Genomic DNA, 22,469 nt, shown 5'->3' on the forward strand with positions numbered 1-22,469 from the left:
GGAACGCTGCTACCGCTACCGCTCCATGCCGACGCTATTCCAGAGTTTTCATTACAGCGGCTAGAGAGGCCAAGAGGTCGCGTGCAGTGCGCGTCCACGGCTCCTCGTGACCCCAGTGACCCCGCCGAGCGCATCCCGAGCCTCGCAGCGGAATTGAAAAGTCGGGTCATCCAACAGCCACACGGAGCATCGCTGACCGACAAAGTACTGGTGCAGTGTTAATCACGTGTTGACATTGTACACGTGATCACGTGACGACTACTACCATTTAACGAATGCCTCTTAATAGTCCGTTTAGTGTACGGGCACGGGGTACCGTGTTGATAACGGTGTGGTGTGGGTGTTTTGGAGTGTAAGTTCATGGCGATGGTGCTTTGAGGCTGTGATGACACAACCCGCTGTGACCCATAACGCTCAGCAACAACGCATTGTGAGTTTGCACACCACGCTGCGTTTTTTTTGAGAGGGAGTGCTCTTGCCACTAATTTGTGATAATTATGCAGCAGCATTCGTTTGACAAGCCTGCTTCTGCTGATGAGACCTCGACGGTCAAAACCGGTCCGGATTTTTGTTTGGCTAAACACACGCTTGCTGGGCAATACTGTATTGGTCTGGGATGCAAATATGCTGACGGAATAAAAAAAACCACGTTATTTATATGTGTAGATACACAAGGGAGATGATGCTTATATTTGTCATTACTTAGGGTGGAGACTTCTCACAGAGGAAGGGTTCATGCCAATAGCCCAAATAGTGCCTCACAATTCTCTGTTGGCCTTTGGGCAGCAGCCCACCCCAGGCTGTAAGCACCCCACAACAACCTGAGTAGCCACGCAAGAAGGAGCAAGTCCCAGTGGGGTTTCTCAACAGCAGCCGACACCTTGAGGTGCGCGCGCGCACGTAACGGGTCGCTCTCTCCCATCTTTGCCACCACAGCACCAACGCACGCCACGGTCGTCCGCGCGATGAGAGAGACGCGACTTCACGTGGTGGCGCCAGCGATGATCACAACGGGGCTGTGTGACGCGTGGCGTGCTCCGTGAGGCTGTGAGAGAGTTCGCGTCGTCACTGCCCCGAGCCAAAGGGTCGGCAAACGAAATAACAAGACGCATCTTTGTTTTACGTCGGTAAAAAAAACCCTCAATATGTCAAGATCCGCAATGCATGTGAGCCGTAATAAATGACGTCACGAAGCGCTCCTTCACGAGCCGCATGCGGCTCCGGAGCCGCAGGTTGCCGACCCCTGACAACAACAACAACAATAACAACAGCAACAACAACAACAATAACAACAACATGCATGCAGTATATATATATGTCGATATAAAACAGGTGATGTTTCCAGAAACGGGCTTTGCTCACAGCAGGCATCATCAGTTTGATGAACGCGTCAGGCTGTTGTGCTGCGTGCTGACGCACCACTGCCAAGCCAGCGTCACAACAACGCCAAGCAGATGCTGATCCCCACTGCATGCGCCATTCCCCTTGGCGGCACGTCCACACTCAAACAGGTCTTCACGACACCGCGCAGCCCAACACGCGCAGCCAGAGATTCATTTCAGCCGGGTCTGTCGAGGTGGGTGACCTGGACAAGGTCTGCTCACTCGGTGCTTCACTTGCTGCAACAGCAGCAGGATCGCTCCCGCTGAGAATGTGGGCTACCAGTCACACGCCCGAGTCCAGATCGACCAGCCACCAGGGAAACATTCAGTGGAGAATTAAGCCCTGCTTACATCATTCAGTAACATGAATGCACTCCATGTAACAAGGGGACGTACGAAGACCAACTAGATATTGGTAGCAAAAATAAGCAGCATTCTGCTCAGTGTCTGCACATATGAAGACAAAAATATTGTCCTAAGTCCATCAGACGACAGTATTGGCTTTTATCTTCTTGGTTCTTTCGGTGAAGTCACGTAAGAACCAAGAAGATGAATCCCTGCAGTCACGAAAGCTTTAAATCGAAATTTAGTATTGGCTTTCTGGACCAATACAATCCCACACAGCGCCTGTTTGAGCGAGAAAACTCAGGACCGGTTTCGGCCTCCTGGGTCAAATCAACGAATGCCGCTGGTTCATCAGAAGTAATAATCGTGGCGCGAGCACTCCGTCCAAACTCGGGGACCGCGAACAACACCCTACGAAAGACGTGACGACTGTATGAGCGCAGGGCTGTACACCCACGTGCTTCTGCTTGCACGGGCAGCCGTGCCCCTGCTGTGTTGGCGTCCACCCGCAGACGTCGCTCCTCCGCGCTCGAGGCCTCCTCGCCTTGCGCGCGCGTCGCTTCACGAGTCATCATCGACACGGTCGGCCGCAGCGCCGCGGGGCGAGTGGCGTTGCCGTCACCAGGCTCGCCGGGATTGCCTCTTTCACCCCCTGTATGGTCCAACGTCGGAGTATTTGTGTACCGACTAACGCGCCGAGAGCGTATACTGGGCGGATTGTTGTCGGTGGGCGCGCGCGTGTATCGGGTACTTAACTACCGAAGGTATACCATTCACGCGAACTCCGATCACCCGCACGCACGCGTCACGTGCACCGCGCGCAGACGCATTTGGACGTTTCGGGGGACGCCTCACACGCAGGAGCTGTGATTGTTCTCGTGCCGAGCTAAGCTCAACGCACGGAGCCCCCCACCACCACCCCTACCCCTGACATCACACACACAGCAGCAGCAGCGGCAGCAGCAGCAGCAGAGACACCGCAGTGAGCGGCGCAGTGAGCGATGCGTGCGTCGTTCACAGCCCCGTGGCTCTCCACTGCTGGACGAGGGCATCGCCACCGCCGAGTTGGGTGTCATGGGGGGGGGGGGGTTATTTGACCATACTTCACCACGCCGCTGAGTACGGGTTGGTGAAGCCAGACTGATTACAGGACTCCAACCCGGTCACCGATCACACCCCTATAACATTTGCCTTCAAACGAGATGACGCGCACCGCCCGCTCAAAGTCTATGCAAGGCTATGGATCAAAGCAAATAAATAAAATGTGGATTATATAATTAACAATTTGCATTTCGTGGCGGTGGTTGGACCGGTTGAGTCGGTAGGGGTAGAGACGAGGGGTGGGGGGGGCTACCCTGAGAATACAATGACAATAGTCTGGTACTATTAGGGTAGACAATGACAAGTCTGCTAGTACTATTAGAGTAGACAATGACAGTCGTCCGGTACCATTAGCTCTGCGAACGATGTTCTCCAGGAAGGTGTTTTGCGGAGCCACGAGTCCCCGCGTGCCTCCGGGCATGGTGGAGGTGCCGCCGCCTCCTCCACCGCAGTGCGCAGCCCCCGCGCCCGTCCCAGCAGCAGCAACAGCAGCAGCAACAGCAGCAGCAGCCTCGGCTCAAAGGCGGCGGCGGCGATGATGATGATGGTGGTGGTGGTTGTTCCCGGGGAGGGCAGCAGCAGCAATGCGGCGGCGGCGGCACTGGTGGTGTGCAGGGGGTGGTGATGCCAGTGCCCAGCGGTCATCCTAATCAGCGCGGTGCGATCCCAGCTGCAGAAGCGCCCGGGCGCTGCCGAGTCGAGGAGGAGACGCGGGTAACCCCGCGGAGCATGCGCGCTGACAGGGGGGCGCGCAACGCCACCGCACGCCGTCCGTGTGTGTCCGTGGTGTGTCCGTGGTGTGCGCGCGTGTGTTTACTGCTGGGTACTTGTGCGTGTATGTTTGTGTGTGTGTGTGTGCGCGTGTCTGGCTGATTGTATGGGGCGGAGCGACGGCAACTGGGCTAGCGCGGTCACACACACACAGAGACAGGGGAGATATTCCTGTGAGATGACGTAACGCCAGCAAACAAAAGCCTTAGCTGGGATGAATCTTTGGTAATTAATTCAAGAGGCTGTCATGCGTGAGACTCGGTCGACGCTTGCACTGTCAGCGGATCTTCTGCCCCTGCGGGGATGTTGCCTACGCGCCGTCTCCACCTAGCGGGCACGTGGCCGCACTGCGCGCCCCACGCCTCTCCGAACGCCACGCGCGTCGTCCGTGTCGCGGTGAGAGGGGCCCACCACATTCGCCAGGGACACCATCGCAGCGACACCCAAACCACAGACAGACGCCGCAGTCGGTGGTTGACTGCATCCAAACGCGACATCGTCACGACTCTTCTTGGTTCTTTCGGTAAAGTCACGTAGAAGGGAAATAATAAAATAATAAAAATAAAACATAATAAAATACTGTAATTCTCACGACGTTTCGGCCACACCGCAAGCAGCCGTTCTCAGGTGAAGATCAGGTCTGTCCCTTCTACGTGACTTTACCGAAAGAACCAAGAAGATGAATCCCTGCAGTCACGAAAGCTTTAAATCGAAATCGTCACGACTGCCAGTGGGTTCCCGCTGAGAGGCAGGGGGACATTGCTTGACTCACACAATGCGGCACTGACGCCAGTGGTGATCGCGCTGCGCTAGCGAGGAGTCCCAGTGTCTAACGCCGGCTGCGGCCGCTGTTGTGAGTGGCGTTGGATATCTGAAGCGCTCCTGCCACACCACCTCGGAACTTTTCACCAATCCGCACTGAGCAAAACGCAGCTTTTGAGAGGGCCTTCATTCAGCAGTGGATGATTGACAAAGGAGCCGTAAAGTATATAAGTTAAAACATTTCTCCACATTCACTGCGTCCTAAATTCACGCATTCCATAACAAAACACATGGACGTGTAAATGGGACCTCGCCTAGGCGGAGGTCTTAAGCGATATCATTCCGACCCATCCGATCGATTTTTGCAACAATAACAAAAACCGTTTCAAGCGAACAGCGCCGATTTGAGCAAAAAACACAGAGGAATGATACCCGCAGGGTGTGCACATTGATTCCCCTCCCCATAATAACCATAACACAACCTCCTATTAAATGTGTATGGCAACGAGACCAATCTAATTACGCCTTCTATTATTATTATTTTAAAATGAAGGCCATTGTGAGCAAGAGAAACGGAGCGCGAGAGGGTTATCATCAGTGAACGTTGATTTAAAGCTTTCGTGACTGCAGGAACTCATACTCTTGGGTCTGTCGGTCAAGTCACGAATTTTGTATTGACGTAACTTGATCGAAAAAGCCAAGAGTGTTAGTGAATGTGTTATGTTGTTCTTATGTATGGGAGTCGCACCGTATCTAGATCTACATTCCCATCGTGACGCTCTGGATCTCTCAAACGGTGCCATTGCTGTTGATGTGTCAACTCGTTGTTGGTGATGATGTATGCACTATATGGATGTTGCACTTCTTTCGCACCGTACGTAGCTAACCGTGCTCATCGCAGGTGCGGGATAAGTGATATTGTTGTCAATGTTGTCGATGTGTCGTCACACTATCGTCAGTGCTGTTGATTGAAGGTAGGCTCGCGGCTGTGACCGGGAAACGAACGGTAATGAAGCGACATCGCTTGCACGGCACCCGGAGTGCCGTCGCAAGCGGACAGACGCGGCGCTTGCAGCACTCGAGCCGGGCCATCTGCTCGTGGGATGGGCGCCCTCACAGCTCCAGTGACTCCGCGTGCTTGAAGAGAATCGCATCCCCATCAGTTCTCTCTCCTCCCGTGTGTGCAGGTCACTCTCAATTATTCGTCTGCAGATTATCCACGTTGCGGATATACCGCGCTTGTGGAGGGAGAAATACAGAGAGGGAGAGCGAGCGGTTGTTCCACAATCACTCGTGTCCCGTACGCGCACGGCGCTTTTACCCGTCAGCTGTCCATCACCCCGGCGACCCCGGTGACAAATTCCTTTAAAAGAGACAGCAACACCGACACAGGCTATAGCAACAGACAGACAGACAACGTGTCTGCTCACTTACATAGGACGGGGGCGAAGGTGTACAATGTGTCTCGTGGCGAGGCAGGCCGCGGGTTTGTCTGGACCCGCGTTTCTCACCACGGCCACGCGTTTAGTTATTCCGAGGATGCAGCGAACGCTTTATAAGCCGGCTGACTCAATGATGTCCAACCCACCAGCAGTCGAATTGGACCGGGTCTGCACGCTCGCCTCACCACCCCCAGAGCTGGACAAGGGCGTTGGTATTCATCCATTATTATTATATTATTAATCATCATTAACCATTATTATTCATCATCATTATTATTTTGATGATTCATCCGTGCAAGGGCGTTGGTATACCCCCCCCCCTCGTCGCAGCGACTCGCTCGTGTGACGTCATTCTATCTATGAGAATATATTTTTGCCAGCAACCCAAAATGATGAAAAATAAGCATAGGTTTTTACCCATTCTGGCAATAAAACAGTTGTGTTAAAATGTTCAAACACCAAACAGATACCTTGTGCAAGGCAATGTAAATATTATCATCAGAGCATGTGTGTTTGCATGTTTCTGCCGCAAGTACGTGTTGGTCAATGCTGACGTCATTCTGTTTGTGTTTCTTTTGCGAATTCGTTTCCGCAGATTTTCATTGAGCGCGTGCCGTTGCGGTGTTGTGACTATGAATATTGGTTACCGCAAACCATTTTTTATGACCCACGAACACATTTTCTCAACCACTGGGGGAAACCCCCGTGCCCCCCCCCCCCCCGGGGTACGACTCCACACCACACGCCCAAGAAATATTCAATTGTTTACGCGCGGAGATGTGCGCACGCACAAAGGAGTGAACGCACCTGCTCGCGCTACACGATTTCGCACCTCCGACGAGTACGTTTGGCTACGTACTGCGCGCAAGAAATCCAACATACATACAACATACATACAACATACATACACCTACAGTACTGCGAATGCTCGCTTGTATGACTTGGTCGACCCCCATAATTCGATTGGCGATCTGTGATGTGTGCGCGCGCAATTCAGATAATGTAAAGGAATTGGCAGTGGCTCTGCCAAGATTCAAATCGGAGGACAGCTCCGTTTTCATTTTCTGTCTGACCGTGAAAGTTGGGAACTGCGTCAGTGCTCCTGACAGGCTATTTATAGCCTCCAATACATTAATGCACTGCGGGCAACATTCCTTTCGCAGACATTACATTAACCCCACATTCCCACCCACACGCTGCAGGGATGCCGCACTCTGCCTGCCCGTGTGTCAACAAGGAGGCGCCTTTGGCACAATCCCCAAGGCCGCCCTCCTCACCCAATTCGCGCTCTGCGATGTTTGCGCCTTGCAATGGGCAGCAGGGCTGCTGCAGCTGCTGCTGCCGCGTTGGACTTGCAAGTCAGACACAGATCGCCGGCTCGATCTGCTGACGAGGCAGCTGGAGCAATGGGGCCACGCGTTTCTTACACCCGTTACTGCGCACCTCTTAGCAGTGCGCACGGGCGCGGCACAGCGAGTCGATTGGCGGTTCGCGTGTGATGGGCTCAAGTGCTGGGTTGCTCCCACGTCATCCGCTTGTAATAGTTCACAGGCCGGAGAGAAGTGGCTCTCTAGAGCACCCTCCCGCCTCGGGCCTTCCGCCAGCAGCGGCACGAGCTCGCACTTGCGGGGCTGCACCTTTACCGTCGCCCTTGAGCGATGCCAGCGGCGAGGATCGAGCCGGGGGTGGCCGCGTGCGTTCGACGCACTGCGTCTTCACCCCGCGGCTGCACCCCCTTGGGGGGTAAACACGGGCGCGCCGCTACATTCGGCGCCTTCGCCAGCAGCAGCAGCAACAGCCAGTGCCGCATTGTGTTCATCGCGCAATTAAGCATTTGTAAGCCCACCGTGTGCTTACCGCAATACGCAACGCCGTTAGGGACCGGCAGCAAATCATGCATTGTGCAGCGCCGCCGCTGCCGCCGCTGTTCCCACACTCGCTCGGTGCCCCGAGCCCCAGCCTCCTCGTGCTGCATTCGCGCGTCAGAGCCACGCGTTACAGCTCTCGTCACACACCCCACACACACACACGCGCAGATGTCACTGTCGGGGCCAGGGTGCTGTTAGCGAACCTCTATTAAGGTCGGGCGCGGGGCTGAGGCCGCTACCACGCGCGACCGACCGCCTTTGTCTCCCCAGTGCGGATGTCCACGATGAGTTTAACACGGAGGCTTTTGCGACCAATATCATCTATAATACACGTTTTTTGGGTTAGATCGCGTAAATGTACATAGATCATGTAAATGTACGTGTACATTTACAAACCACGTGTATTATGTTCACGATTGCTCGTGCACATTGATGGGTGGCGCTGCGTCTCAAGACGCCGCTGCACGCATCCACAGCGGGGACTCGCCTCTTGCTTTCGTGCCAAGGGAAGAGGCAGCCTCGGACACCACCGCTCGATGTTCTCCACGGCGGGGAATCGAACCCAGGCGCCGCTTCGTAGCGTGTTGGGGTAAACCACTGCGCCACGGAGTTCTCGTTGCACGCAATTATTGCCGTTGAGAACACCTCAAAGCGCCAGTCGAGATGCTACACGCGCTCTCATTTGAAAACGACGACGAACCACGGTGGCATTCTAAACGTGCATGACATATACGCGCCGTGTGTTTGCTGTTCCCGTGGCTTTGTTACTAAGCCCGAGGCAATTAGATCCTTCTGCTCAATAATGAATCACAGCGTGAATACATAAATGTGGCAGTCGGACACCACGTCTCCATCAATCAGAAACACCACAGAAAGTCGATGGGCACATGCCTTGTTGATGATGGGTATGGTGGGCTCCCAATTACAGTCCTGATCGATCAGGAGCGGCAGCAGCAGCAGGCGACTATACACGCCTCAACATGACGAAGCTCTGCACGGAACGTGTTGCCAGAAATTGCAAACGAGAGTGGCTGCCAACTCTCCCCGAATTACTCTTCAATCCTCGAACTCCCGGGCAGACCAAGCCTCCCCCGGCCCCCCCGCGGCGAGTCGCCTCGGTACCCTGCGACACGGACGAATCTCTCCGCTCGTTTTCTCCCCCTCGCCGAGTCCACGTCGCCAATTATCTCGGCTCACTTCTGCGATGTTTCGATTCGCTCAGCACGATGCGCGCCTGTGCACGGTGCCGATCAACAGTCGGAGCCGGCTGCTGTTACCCTGCGTGTCCCTCTCCGGCGAGATGTTTTTGTTTCATCTTCCCAGTCGAGCGACCGCGCCCGGCGAAGCAAGAAGCCGAGTGACTCATGCCAATTAACCAATCGATCTTCATCCATCTCGCAACTTCACATCGGCTAATGAATCTCGGGGACGTGAACATTCATCACTGAGCTGGCAAGCCGTGGGACGCCGTCCCGTGAGACGTGTCGCTCGGCGCCGGAGACAGAGAGAGCGCCAGTCGGTACACACTGTGACTGTGTCCTGCAGAGCCGTGATGACACGGAGGGCCCCTGTCCCCGTGTGCGTCAGCTGCTTCAGTTTCATTTATGAGGCATAACCCCGAGTCGTCGCGTCTGCTTGTGATGTGCCTCCAAGTGGGAGTCGTCTCTGCGTTTGATGCGTTTGCGTGCGACGAGCCTTCGACACTTGACGTGACCTCGAGGTGCACCTAGCCTGGCACCAGCGACGTGGCCACGTCACCGCCACGCAGTGGCGAATGGCGGTCGCTGTTTGTTGTACGTCTTGACCGCATCAACAATCGCGGGACTCACCGCGCTGCAAGGGTTCACACGTGACTCGGTACTTAATCATCTACTACAGGCGCGGCGGTCTCTCACCACAAGGAGGTGACAGACAGACGACCTTGTAATTGATTTGGTGAACACCCTCGATCAATCTTCCCTCAGGACACGAGCAAAGCCCGTCGCTTGTTGCTTTATCAGTGACGGTCATTGCCCTAATGATGGGTATATATTTGTGCTTTCACTCTGGCGGGAATTCGTCCCAAGAGCTATTATTGTTATTTATTATTTTTGGATTGGACAATGCTCACCCTTTAAAGGACAAATGTGTTTTTTTTTTATCTCAGGATATCGATTTGTCACGAGTCAAACCGATTCTCGTGTAGATGGGTTCTGTAAGCGGAAGTGACGACAAAACAGTTGGGCCCTTCGTGTTTTAGTGACTCGTTTGTAAAAATGTACAATTAAAACACGTATCATGCTGTTTGCAGAAATGGTGATGAATGTTTAATGTTAAACTTTAAAATACACATTAAACCATTTAAAAATGCAATGTTCAAAATTTAAAACACTTATTACAAAGAGTCCCTTCGGTTATGCATACATGCTTCAATCGTAGTATATACATATATAAAAACTAACTTAAACACATATAAGAATAGAAACTCACTCCAGTGGTGACGGTAATATGATTGAACAGAAATATCCGGACACCTTTTGAATAATTGCAGAGGTAGCATTATGAGGGTTACTTTAAAACAATCTCTACATATCACAGTGGGACGTTTGGTAATTATTGAGAGTGTGTTTGTGTGCCAGTGGCCACACTCAATGGTTCAAATCTCAAACGTCATTCACCCATCACTCCGCCGGGTTGTTATAATGCATACCGCCTTGTGCTATACAAAGACAAGGCTACAGACCCAGGGAACAGCAAAGGTGAGCATGGAAACACTGTGTATTTCAATTACATTTAGTCAGATATTGATTATTGATTTTAACGGAGAGAAACTAGGTTATTTACGTTTAAGGTTGAGGAAAGTCAATTTGAAGTTCATAATATAATACTTTAAAAACTGTTGTTTCGCCTCAGCATTTACATCAAAACAAGTTTATCTGGATTGGATAAACACAGACAACATTTTAATTAAGCAATGAGTAAAAAAATCACTGATATAACATGCTATATATTTCCCTATGCACATGCACCCAATGCGACAGGGTGTGTCTGAAGCTCGTAACCAATCTGCGACTAAAACAATTTCTGCTGCTGAGTCGACGGGTTACAGAGATGAACATGTTTATGAAACAAGACTTTAACCTTGAGGAAGACGAATTATTAGTTTGTTTTATAATATAGCGCAGAGTTCGGAGCATTGCACCGCCACTACTGAGTTCCTGGGCTCAAACCCAGCAAGTGGCCTGTGCTCCAACTGGGTTCTCAAGCTACGAGAGTTAATGGTCAACCGCTCACTAACGACTGCACAAAACAAAAACCCTTTGCATTAAAATTTGGTTCTGTGGTGGCTAAATTACAATATCGCTTTGAATGCCATGTCACCAACATTACTGTCATATGCAGCAGAGCGTGTGTCAACGAGTTCCCTTTGCTGTGTGGACCACAGGTCACTTGCTCTGTGAGATCCACTTATGTGGAGGCTTAAGTCCCCATGACAACACTGCAGGAATAAAACTGGGTGAAAATGGCAACGTTATATATATATATTTTAATAAAACATAGACACACAGACATACCGGTGAAGTGGTACGTTAGTCTGAGTAGTGCATCGTTCAGGATACCGGCATGAATTTAAAACTGCGCCGACAAGGACGTCAAACAGCGAGAGATCACCCCTTGGCAACAGGGGCAGCAGAACGTAATCAGCCAACAGTTGTGATCGCAACTGCTCATTCATCTGCAAACCTGCGAACACAAACAATAATAACAGACATACCTTTAAACAAATTGTACATACTGTGCACCTACAAATAAGCAAAGGGAGAAGATGTCAGAGAGTGAATGTGTTAATAATAAACAAATTAACACGTATGGCTAAATTGGGACCACTTTATTCAGGGAACATATTACACGATGTCCAAGTCGATAAGACATGCTTCATTAAATGGCTTAAATATAAAATAAATGGCCGAAATATACAACATTATAAGCCTTCCTAGTATAGGCCCAGGTTTAAAACATTCTTCACCCCAGTTAATCTCTGATGTTTGAAAAGTATTAATACCAAAATTAAATCAGGTAGCTGCCTAGTAATCCACAAAAGATGCTCAAACAGAACGATTCAACCTCCGATTCCAGCCCCGGTCACCGGTGTCATAGTCCAGCGCGCTAACCACTGTGCCATTGCTCCTCCTTGCAAACGGGTAAAAGCGCAATCCTGCAATAGCTCGCTCACCCCACTGCTGTCAGAAGGGCCTCCGCTAACGGGTGCTCTGGAGGCTGTTTGGTCTACTCGTCCACGCTGGCCAGACGTGTTTGGAAGAGGTAAGCGTGCCCAAGCCTGTACCCCACCGCACACGACTTACCGATCAACTAACTGTGTGCCGATGGGTGGATAGAGGCGGCGGTGCGTTTTATGAAACTTGCGCAAATATTGTAACTGCCGTGCCAGGAGATGGAATCGAACCGGCGCCCTCTGGGGAGTGCGGTGTGCCAACCATCACACACTAGGGCAGCTCGCCGCTTTAAAGGGGTACGAGGGGTGACGTTTGAACGTGGGTCACGGCATCACTCTGGCGCTCCTTGCACAGCGATACGGGTTGTGCTAACGTGATCTGCAGAACACCGCGTTTCATAAAGGAGAGACACAATTAGCACCACCATGTGTGCTGGAACAAAAAAAAATCTTTTACTCCTCAGTATATCGTGTGTTATCATTGCAAGGTACGTAACTTTGTGTTTCAGTCCTTTATTTGCTACCGCTGGGTAGATTTTCTCGGACCGACGATTCGTCACTAAAATGATAATATTTCTGAGGCCGTACAAATGATTTGTACAATTTCTTGTTTTTCACTTGATCGCTGCCATTTTGTTTCACGACAAAAATCAATCACCCAACTTTGTGCGTTGTTTGTGACTCCAGGCCGAAATTACACGATGAGTTCCCTTACTGCTTCCGACAAAATTACACATCGCCAGGGCAACTCTCACCCACGCTGCCATCAAATCTTCCCTGGCCTCATGTAGCAAGCGATCGGTTTTGTCACCGCACGCGGTTATAAATAAAGACGTAGATTTATTCATTATTGTTTTTAAAACACTTGCAGCTTTGAGTGTGGGAAGAAGTCCATGCCAATCCATCACTGCATGAAGGCCACCCTTTACCACGTCAATCGTGGAGATTTGTTTGACCATACGTCACCACGCTGGTCAGCGCGTCAGCGAGGGGGGCAGCCTACGAGCGGTTCGGACGTCGCTCGCCGCCGATGTTGGCCGTGGCGGAGAATCAAACTCACGTCGCCGGGCTCACCACGGTACAACGCGCTCACCACGGTACAACACGCTCACCAGGGTACAGCGCGCTCACCACGGTACAGCATGCTCACCACGGTACAACACGCTCACCACGGTACAGCGTGCTCACCAGGGTACAGCGCGCTCACCACGGTACAGCGTGCTCACCACGGTACAACGCGCTCACCACGGTACAGCGTGCTCACCACGGTACAACACGCTCACCACGGTACAGTGTGCTCACCACGGTACAGCGTGCTCACCACGGTACAACACGCTCACCACGGTACAGCACGCTCACCACGGTACAGCGTGCTCACCACGGTACAGCGCGCTCACCACGGTACAGCGTGCTCACCACGGTACAACACGCTCACCACGGTACAGCACGCTCACCACGGTACAGCGTGCTCACCACGGTACAACGCGCTCACCACGGTACAGCACACTCACCACGGTACAGTGTGCTCACCACGGTACAACGCGCTCACCACGGTACAGCGTGCTCACCACGGTACAACACGCTCACCACGGTACAGCACGCTCACCACGGTACAGCGTGCTCACCACGGTACAACACGCTCACCACGGTACAGCGCGCTCACCACGGTACAACACGCTCACCACGGTACAGCGTGCTCACCACGGTACAACACGCTCACCAGGGTACAGCGCGCTCACCACGGTACAACACGCTCACCACGGTACAGCGTGCTCACCACGGTACAACACGCTCACCACGGTACAGCGTGCTCACCACGGTACAACACGCTCACCACGGTACAGCGCGCTCACCACGGTACAACACGCTCACCACGGTACAGCGTGCTCACCAGGGTACAGCGCGCTCACCACGGTACAGCGTGCTCACCACGGTACAGCGTGCTCACCACGGTACAGCACGCTCACCAGGGTACAGCGCGCTCACCACGGTACAACGCGCTCACCACGGTACAGCGTGCTCACCACGGTACAACGCGCTCACCAGGGTACAGCGCGCTCACCACGGTACAACGCGCTCACCACGGTACAGCGTGCTCACCACGGTACAACACGCTCACCACGGTACAGCGTGCTCACCACGGTACAACACGCTCACCACGGTACAGCGTGCTCACCACGGTACAACACGCTCACCACGGTACAGCGCGCTCACCACGGTACAGCGCGCTCACCACGGTACAACACGCTCACCAGGGTACAGCGTGCTCACCACGGTACAGCGTGCTCACCAGGGTACAGCGTGCTCACCATGGTACAACACGCTCACCACGGTACAGCGTGCTCACCACGGTACAGTGTGCTCACCAGGGTACAGTGTTCTCACCAGGGTACAACGCGCTCACCACGGTATAACACGCTCACCAGGGTACAGCGTGCTCACCACGGTACAACACGCTCACCAGGGTACAACGCGCTCACCACGGTACAACACGCTCACCAGGGTACAGCGCGCTCACCAGGGTACAGCGTGCTCACCACGGTACAACACGCTCACCAGGGTACAGCGCGCTCACCAGGGTACAGCGCGCTCACCAGGGTACAACACGCTCACCAGGGTACAGCGCGCTCACCACGGTACAACACGCTCACCAGGGTACAGCGTGCTCACCAGGGTACAGTGTGCTCACCACTTCAGCACTGCGCCCCAGGTTTCAGGTAGTGAATCACAACACGTGGCCTAGCTGGAGTTGCACAGACGGGTAATGCGGTCGAGTATCTAGTCTTCGGCCCCACGATCACCAGCGATGATCTCTGTTCCCCAGCGGCATGCACGACACGTACGATGGGACTTCCGCTAGCGTGCGACGCGTTACTCACCTGCCACGGTCACGTCGCCTTGCTGCTGCTGAGGGCCGAGAATGGAGCCAGCAGCTCCTGGTTCAGCCACTCCGCTTGCCGGCGTAGCTCGCGCACGGACAAAACGCCTGGACCACGTGCGGCGCTGTCCCAGGGCGGCTCGCGGTCCTCCGGCTCCGCGGGGAGAAGCGTGGGGCACGGCCCGGTCTCCTCGAGGGCCTCCCCGGCGCGGGCCAGCAGCAGCAGGTCGAGACGCAGGATGTGGAGCGCCGTGTAGGGCCGGTTCTGTTGCACCGCGGCGAACACCTCGGCCGGGCCACCGCCTACGACAGGGGGCGGCAATCAAAGTAACAAGAAGAGACATTTTATCCAAACTCGGTTAAAAATAAAACCCTCCATATTACAAGAGCCGCAATGCATGTGAATATGAGACGGTCCCTTCATAAATAACGTCAAGAAGTAGTCCTTAAAGAGCCGCAAGTTGCTGACCACTCGCTTAGAATAACAAAGGTAAAGGCTGCTCGCGTAGCCTTAACAGACTTTCGGGACAAGTGCTGTTAGCGAACACCGATGAAGGCAGGCAGGGACACGAGGAGATGGGTGGCTGCCTTTTGTTTACACGCCGTACCAGGTACTCGGTTTAAAGGCTGAGTCAAACTAGGGGAGGCCCAGGACTGGTTCAAATGTTGACCACTGTTATGTTGGGTTCATAGCGCAGTGCACTAACCACAATAATAAGCACAGCGTACCCCTACACTGCAAATATTATTTCTCTCAAAGCTATACACACTTATTTTAACAAGCACATTCATTCATTCTAATTATATTTACCCATGTATGTAATAGAACATTTGTCTCAAGACTTGTTTTAGGATGTTCTTGCCATGTGTGGCCATTTCCTTTCATGAATATTGTTGTTCAATGTGGTAGGCAATTTTCTCTAATCTTAATTATGGTGATTATTTTGAAATGTGTGTATTAAAATGTGCGTACTATGTACATTTAAACTAACATAATGGGGTGGGGGGGGGGAAATATGACCATTTAAAACTGGACATGACATTGCATTAGTCACCCCTGAACGTGCCCAACCACCAAGGGAAGCCGAGGAGTTGCGGCGAGAGACGCGGCTACAACATCGCACACTGTCCACCGCTGTGCGAGATTTGAAGGCAATTAAAAATTTGGGAACCCAAATCTACACACACACACTGGTCTACTCTTGCAACGCAGAAGTGCGAAGGGGGTTGGCAAGGTGTGGTGGTGGTGGTATCAACAGCTGTGGCCATGATGACGTCTTGATCTTGCAGGTTACTCAATCTAGATTGAAAACTCGTTTCTTTAGAACTTGTTGTTGTTGTTGTGTTTAGTTTGTTGTCCTTCCCCGCACCTCCAATTAGCGCCGTTGGCTACGTACGGTGTGAAAGAAATTCAACATACATACATAAAATTAGGTCTTTGTTGTGCAGATGGCTCACTTTGGTAATCTCACAAAATGAATTAGGTGGCTGAAGACAGTATCATCCCCTGACTAGCAAGCTGACTTGGCGACCAAGTGTTAGCCTCTACTCCTGCTGACTTATCAACGAGGGAAGATGTGGAACATTGACAAAAGTCGCTTCATACGTGAGGCCATGATGGCACGAAGCAATTCAATGTGCTGATACCATCTCTATTCTCTGTTGGCTCTCATGAGCCGCTGAGGGGTCAGACATTTATACCAAACTGGGAGAGAGTTATTGGCAAGAGTAAGGAAATGTCCTACTGATGAATAATATGGCCAGCGATCACATTCGTCATGGGTTTAATGTAATGTAATAAGTTCACAGTGTTGTTTACTTGTGAAAAGGTCCACTTAACTGTAAAGAATCTGCACTCGTAAAATGTGTGTTCTGGCCGATGGGCCGATGGCATACATCACGATCACATGTCATATTAGTGCGGAATGACCGAGAGGCAGGCTCTTGCCAAAAAATGCAATAATAGAACCATGATGCTGAAGGGGCGTTTGTCTGCGGAGCCCGGAAAGTCGACGGTTTAACGTTTCAGTCCAGGGTATGCTTGCCTGTCACACGTTACGGGTCTTCCTTGGGCATCCACATTCCCGAACGTGAGCAAAATTACTCGAGAGATAATTCATCGGATCATTTGAAGCGTATTGCGTCTTCCCAAGCCAGGACCACTGTTCAAAATAACACTGAATAAAAGAAAAACATTCACCGCGAGAGAAATGCTCTTCCTGCTAATTAACATGTTGGTTATACTGTTCAAAATGTCAAGCAAAGTCATTGGGCTTACAAAGCTCGCTAGAAGGGACGATGGGAGATGATCAAGAGTAACGACGGAGCGACAGCCAAAGGATGGAACGTGTTCGGGATAACGTTCACTCAGGAGATGGAGCTTTGAAATCCGCTCGTGTGCCGGCGCTAGTTGGATTATTATGCCGCAGGATCGCGAGGCATGGTGACGGCTTGAGGGGGGCCTTCGTCCAGGAGTGGATTGATCATGGCCGGCGATGATGAGTGGCAAAAAAAAAACCCCATGAAACTAAAAAGGCGCCGTTCGACTCCCTTCACAAACGGGGGGGGGGGGGGTTACAAAATCTCCCGGAGACACTCACACTGGCTGTGGAACTGGCGGCAGTGCTGTAGAAGACTCCCGGTGGAGGCGATTCCACTGAGCAGCCAGGCGCCGAGCAGGCTGCGGCCCTCGGGGTGGGCAGCCCAGGAGACCACGGCCTGCTCCAGCAAGGGGGCGGCCAGGCGAGCGAGCGCCAGCGGCTCTCCGTATGCGCTCCCCTCCTCCTGCTCAAACAGGTTCAGGGGCCTGCACGCCGCGTGGGAGGAGGAGAGCATCATAAGTCAAAACTATAAACTATTTAAACTAAAATATTGTTTTGTTTACCGGGTAAGGCCCACTGAGCTATACAGCTATTTTTCAGAAGCCACCTGGCCACAAATGATAGGCCAACGAAGTGGCTTATCATGTGGAAATGTATGGTAACCAAATAGTCTAAACGCGTGTGTGTAAATGTGGAGGTAAAAACCGGAGGAACCGCAGAAAAATCCATGCGGCCATGGGAGGAACATACAAACTCAGGTGTCGGGATCTAACCCACGACCTCCTGTATACCAGGCGAGGTATTTAACACCTTGCCACCGTGGTTCATGGATTCTCACTATGCGCACACTTATAGATCCGTAACATTTAACCCAAAGTAAAAGAAGAAAGGTAAAGGTACAGCCCCCGCAACAGCTCGCGTCACGCGAGTAGTTACAACCAGCGTCGTCGGGCAAGCCACAGAAATGTAAACGTGAACATCCGGGCTTGGGGGTTAAGCATGTTTTTCCCGCTCAGTGTTCAGTGTTGTATTCCTTCACCGGATGATATCCTGTAAGCACGTGCCATTCTTCCATTTAAGTCGCATTTTTTATTCTGTCAACTTTCTGTTTTCATAATTGTTATCATAATCAAAAGCACCTTACAAAGAACCTGTGTCCAGAGAACGTAAATATGCATTCCAATTGTAAATCTTAGGTGAAGCATTGGTACTGTGAACGTGACTTTAATTCATCGTTGACTGTCATTGATTCTCTGGGCAGCTCAAGGGTGCACACTTTGATCCATAAAGGGAGCCGCACGTAGTCCGCACGCTGGTGCTTTGATGTCGGAAACCTCAAACAGCGTCCCAGCTGCTGACCTTAGGGTACAAGCAGACCGAGATCCGGGACATTATTCATAAGATATCTACAGGGGAAACTACATTATAAAGTCAAATGCAATATTCCATTAATTACTTTAACATTAAATCTTGATTGCGTGGGGCAATGCTTCATTGACGAGCAAACTGCGCCATGAACCCAGCAACAAAGGTTAAATGTCAGATCAGAGTTCACATCAGTGGGGAACGATATCTAAACCCGTCCTGGGCCTACCCCACTTCACCGTCCTTTGCAACTCCACCTTCGCCATGTCCTGTGATTGACTACCTGCAACCTGGGGAGCAGTGCTGCGGTGGTTAGCGCGCTGTACCCTGAACCCGGCGACACGAGTTTGATTCCCAGCCGTGGCTAAGGTCGGCAGCGAGTGACGTCTGAACCGGACCGAGGCCGCCCCCTTGCCAACGCGCACTGACCAGCGTGGTGAGGTACGGTCAAACAATCCCCAAGATCCACTCTGTGGATTGACAAAGGGCTGCACACGTACACAGAAACGAATTCAACTTGTGCACAGCTCACGCCGCCAATTTAACTGCGCAGCGCGGCGGAAACGAGACCACACGGCGCTAAGCGTTCGCGCGACTCACTTCGACGAAACCGCCGCGTGGACGTGCAAGGCGGCGCCAACGTCGGGCAGCGCCAGGAAGCCGTGGAGGGCGACCAGCGCCTCCCAGCACCGGCGGCGGGCCAGGCGACCGAGGAAAGCCGCGGCGAGGCGCGTCGCCACGCCGCCGTGCACCGGCTCGGAGGGCGGCGCGCCCAGGGGCCCCGTCGCGGCGGCGTCCTCCTGCTCCTCCTGCTCCCCCTCCCGCCGCTCCTGCTGCGGCAGCGGCGACGGCGTCGCCTCCTTCTCCTCCTGCTCCCCCTCCTGGCTCTCCTGCTGCGGAAGCGGCGACGGCGTCGCCTCCTCCTCTTCCCCCTCCAGCTCGAGCTCCGAGAAGCAGGAGGCAAAGCAGGCCGCGTCCAGCCGAGCGGCCTCTTCCTCGTCGCACAGCAGAAGGACGGCGGCCCGCGCAAGCCTGGCGGGCACGAGAGCACGCGATTGTTCCGTACACGGCAAGTGACTGGAAGATTGTTGTTATTTTAATTCATGTATTAAAAAAGCTACTGCTATTTTTAATGTTAATTATGCCAAGGAACAGAACTGGCAAGTCCCTGGTGTCAACAGTAGAGGGCAGTGCAGCAGCGCATCGTGAACTCAAATCAGCAAGTGTTGGATAAGATTTACAGCAAAATTGTCCATCAATCTTGTAGATGAAGCCCAAAGCACGGACAGCCATCCAAACACTCATGCAACGAGAACGCACAGGGAACTGTAAGATCAGAACGTATAATTGGGTGTCCTTCATAAATATGGATGCGTGCGCATTACGAGTCTCGAGATGTACCGACTGAGTCAGCCCGGCGGCGGGGGAGGGAACGCGCTGCAGCAGAGGGAACGGACTGCTGCAGAGATGGAGCCATGAAATCGGCTCTTGCGCAGGTGCTGGATGCATTGTTACATTGCAGGACGGTGAGAGGTGGTGACGACCCGGAAAGGCCTTCATCCAGCAGTTCATAAATCACGGCCGATGATATGCGTTGACTTTGTGACAATGAGGAGCGTGAAGGATTGTGTACATCTCACGGGATATTCATGGAGGGGTTTGGTTCGTCGCACCTGAATTGTCAGAATCAGAATCTTTATTGAGACTCGTGGAGGGGGAATCCCATGAGCTATGAATCTCTGTTTCGCTGATGTCCAGCAGGGGCGGAGAATTGTAATGATCACAAGCAGCCCATGGGTTCACACGTTAAAAGCTGAATGCCTTTTGCCATTTAAAACATTCTACTATGCTAAGCTCCCACTGTCAGATTTGCCGAATGGCATAAACTTAAGCAAATTTATGATCCAAGAGTGCTGATCTTGCCTTGCGCCACGCAGAGACAGCTGCCACTGGAGGATCCCCTTGATGAAGCCGCAGCAGGGCATGGAATGGTTAAGGTGAAACGTGATGTAAGGCACTTTCAGTTGTTAAGCAGGCACCATTATACATGTACATCTGTAGCCTTGCGGTGCAGAACATCTCTAAAGTCCTCCGAGCAAAGGAGGAAGTGGGTCTCCTGATGTTTAGCTATGAGAGTGAGTCGACAGATCTCATGAGCCAGATGGAAGACCAACACTCTGGGCTAGGGATTCTTGGTGGCAGGGACTGGGTAATCAGCGTCACTGAAGCTTCCGCGGGAGTCGTAGTTCAGCCGGCACACATTTCTCCAATGAATCGAAAAGAGGGTGGCGAGGGCAAAAGCCCCTGCCGCTTCAGACAAGAGTTCGCATTCTGCGCTGTAGGGCATCATCAGCTAGCCGAGATCAATCGTGGGATCCGAACGGCTGCCTAGTCCCACTGCGGAAACGTGGTGGGCGCAAAATATTTGACAAGTGCTTGTGCACACGTGCGCGCACGCACGAGTCTGAAGTACATTGATAAACATGTGGAATTTCTCCATGATGGGGTAATGCTCTCTGACAAGTCCTTCCCCACAACACGTCGCTGGCTTCTTAAGAGTCGGGCTCTGCAGGTGGGGCGATTCACAGGGGACGCGGAGTGCGGGACACACGTGAAACAATGCAGAACACCTCCACGTGACAGCTCGAGTACAAGCCTCCCAGCTGGATTGTGAGCGAGCACGAACGAGCAGCGTGCCTGCTCACGACTAAAACAGCCTCCTCGGCGTAGTTGTGGTAGTCGAGTTTTGAGAAGGGGGGGGGGGAAGGAATCTACATCGCTACGTTATGCAAGCCGAAGAGGAACGGGTGTCTCGTAAATTTGGCGGCGAGGGCATGAAAAATCAACTATGGAGGTAAATATGTTCACAAAATAAGTCTAAAAATACAACTCGCGATAGATTTTTTTTCTGTCTTTCACGTGTGCGGAAAGTGCTGCGATGTTTGAGTTGAAATGAAGTGGAACGATTTTTTTAAGCTCACTCAATTTCACAGCCCTATTTAATTTGGTGCGTTTCAAGCGTTGTTATTTGAGTCAAGTTTAAGGTAAGGATTAATTACTCAACGATGATAGTGATACAGCACTCGGTCAATCCACTGCTGGTACAAGGCCTCGTGGGGGTTATTTGAGCACACTTCTCCGTGCCGGTTAGTGCAGCCTGGTGAAGTTTGGCAGAGCCAGGAATGGCTCAGATATCGCTCGCCACTCAGGTCGCCAGGTTCATCGCTACGACAACAAATTCCCTTTCGAACGTATTGATAAAACTCGACTATATTTGTACAGAACTCAATTTCTTCTGTATGAATTACATCATCGCCGACGCAAACAAAACAGATGCATTACCTCCAATTAGCACGGTTGGCTACGTACGGTGCAAAAGAAGTTGAACGCACATACCTACATGTAACCTACGACTGCCTGGTTTAATATTAGGCTCAGATGTCGACGTTAAAACGAGTCAGAGACATGCAAACGTATGGAGAAGCATTCCACGTAGCTTGCTAACTAACATTGCATGGCCGCCAACATTCGTCAGTCACAGCCACCACTCTTGATTTCGCCCTCTGCACACCGGTCCCAATCGTCGAGTCCACGAGAACGAACGGAACGGATGGGGATTGTTGGAGGATTATTCACGGTGGAAGGGGGGGGGGGGCGAATTGGAAATAGAATCCATTTTGAAAATGGTGGCGGTGCGGCCGCCCTGGTTGACGCCGCAGTGGCCCGTGTCACCTCCGGGGTTTTCGCTCCGAATTAAGAAACGAGCGTTTAGATCATTTGGATTATTTGGCTGCTATACATTTCCACATGATAAGCCACTTCTCATTGAGCTGTCATTTGTGGCTAGGTAGCTTCTGAAAAAGAAGGTAATAGCTCAGCAGGCTTTACATGGTAACATAGAAAAATAGTTTAGTTTAACTTTTTGTGTGGTTTGCTCACCCTTCCTATACTTTGCATTCCTCTGTCGTGTTTTTGTTTATTGTAACTTTATGACCCGTCCCTACTGGACATGTGTGAAGAA

At 52.1% G+C, this 22,469-nt stretch overlaps 2 protein-coding genes across 3 annotated transcripts in view; both read right to left on the reverse strand.

Moving 5' to 3' along the window:
* LOC133341254 (potassium voltage-gated channel subfamily H member 1-like) overlaps positions 1-3,879 on the reverse strand; it is a 35,293-nt gene extending 31,414 nt beyond the window's left edge. The window contains exon 1 of one of the 2 annotated variants that reach the window (XM_061549741.1): positions 3,177-3,879. In XM_061549741.1, coding sequence (XP_061405725.1) covers positions 3,177-3,249 — 73 coding nt within the window. In that variant the 5' untranslated portion in view covers positions 3,250-3,879. The remainder of the gene's footprint in view (positions 1-3,176) is intronic. The other variant, XM_061549742.1, reaches the window with a different exon arrangement.
* A 6,085-nt stretch (positions 3,880-9,964) lies between these two features.
* LOC133341183 (tRNA (32-2'-O)-methyltransferase regulator THADA-like) overlaps positions 9,965-22,469 on the reverse strand; it is a 70,950-nt gene continuing 58,445 nt past the window's right edge. The window contains exons 24-27 of the mRNA XM_061549637.1: positions 19,049-19,480; positions 17,363-17,568; positions 14,764-15,065; positions 9,965-11,394 (exon numbers count right to left, since the gene is read on the reverse strand). Of these exons, the coding sequence (XP_061405621.1) occupies positions 14,773-15,065; positions 17,363-17,568; positions 19,049-19,480 (931 nt within the window). The 3' untranslated portion in view covers positions 9,965-11,394; positions 14,764-14,772. The remainder of the gene's footprint in view (positions 11,395-14,763; positions 15,066-17,362; positions 17,569-19,048; positions 19,481-22,469) is intronic.

Source organism: Lethenteron reissneri, chromosome 11 (genome assembly GCF_015708825.2).
Source record: "Lethenteron reissneri isolate LAM-NWPU_2019-01 chromosome 11, ASM1570882v1, whole genome shotgun sequence".
In the NCBI taxonomy this organism is placed as follows: Eukaryota; Metazoa; Chordata; class Hyperoartia; order Petromyzontiformes; family Petromyzontidae; genus Lethenteron; species Lethenteron reissneri.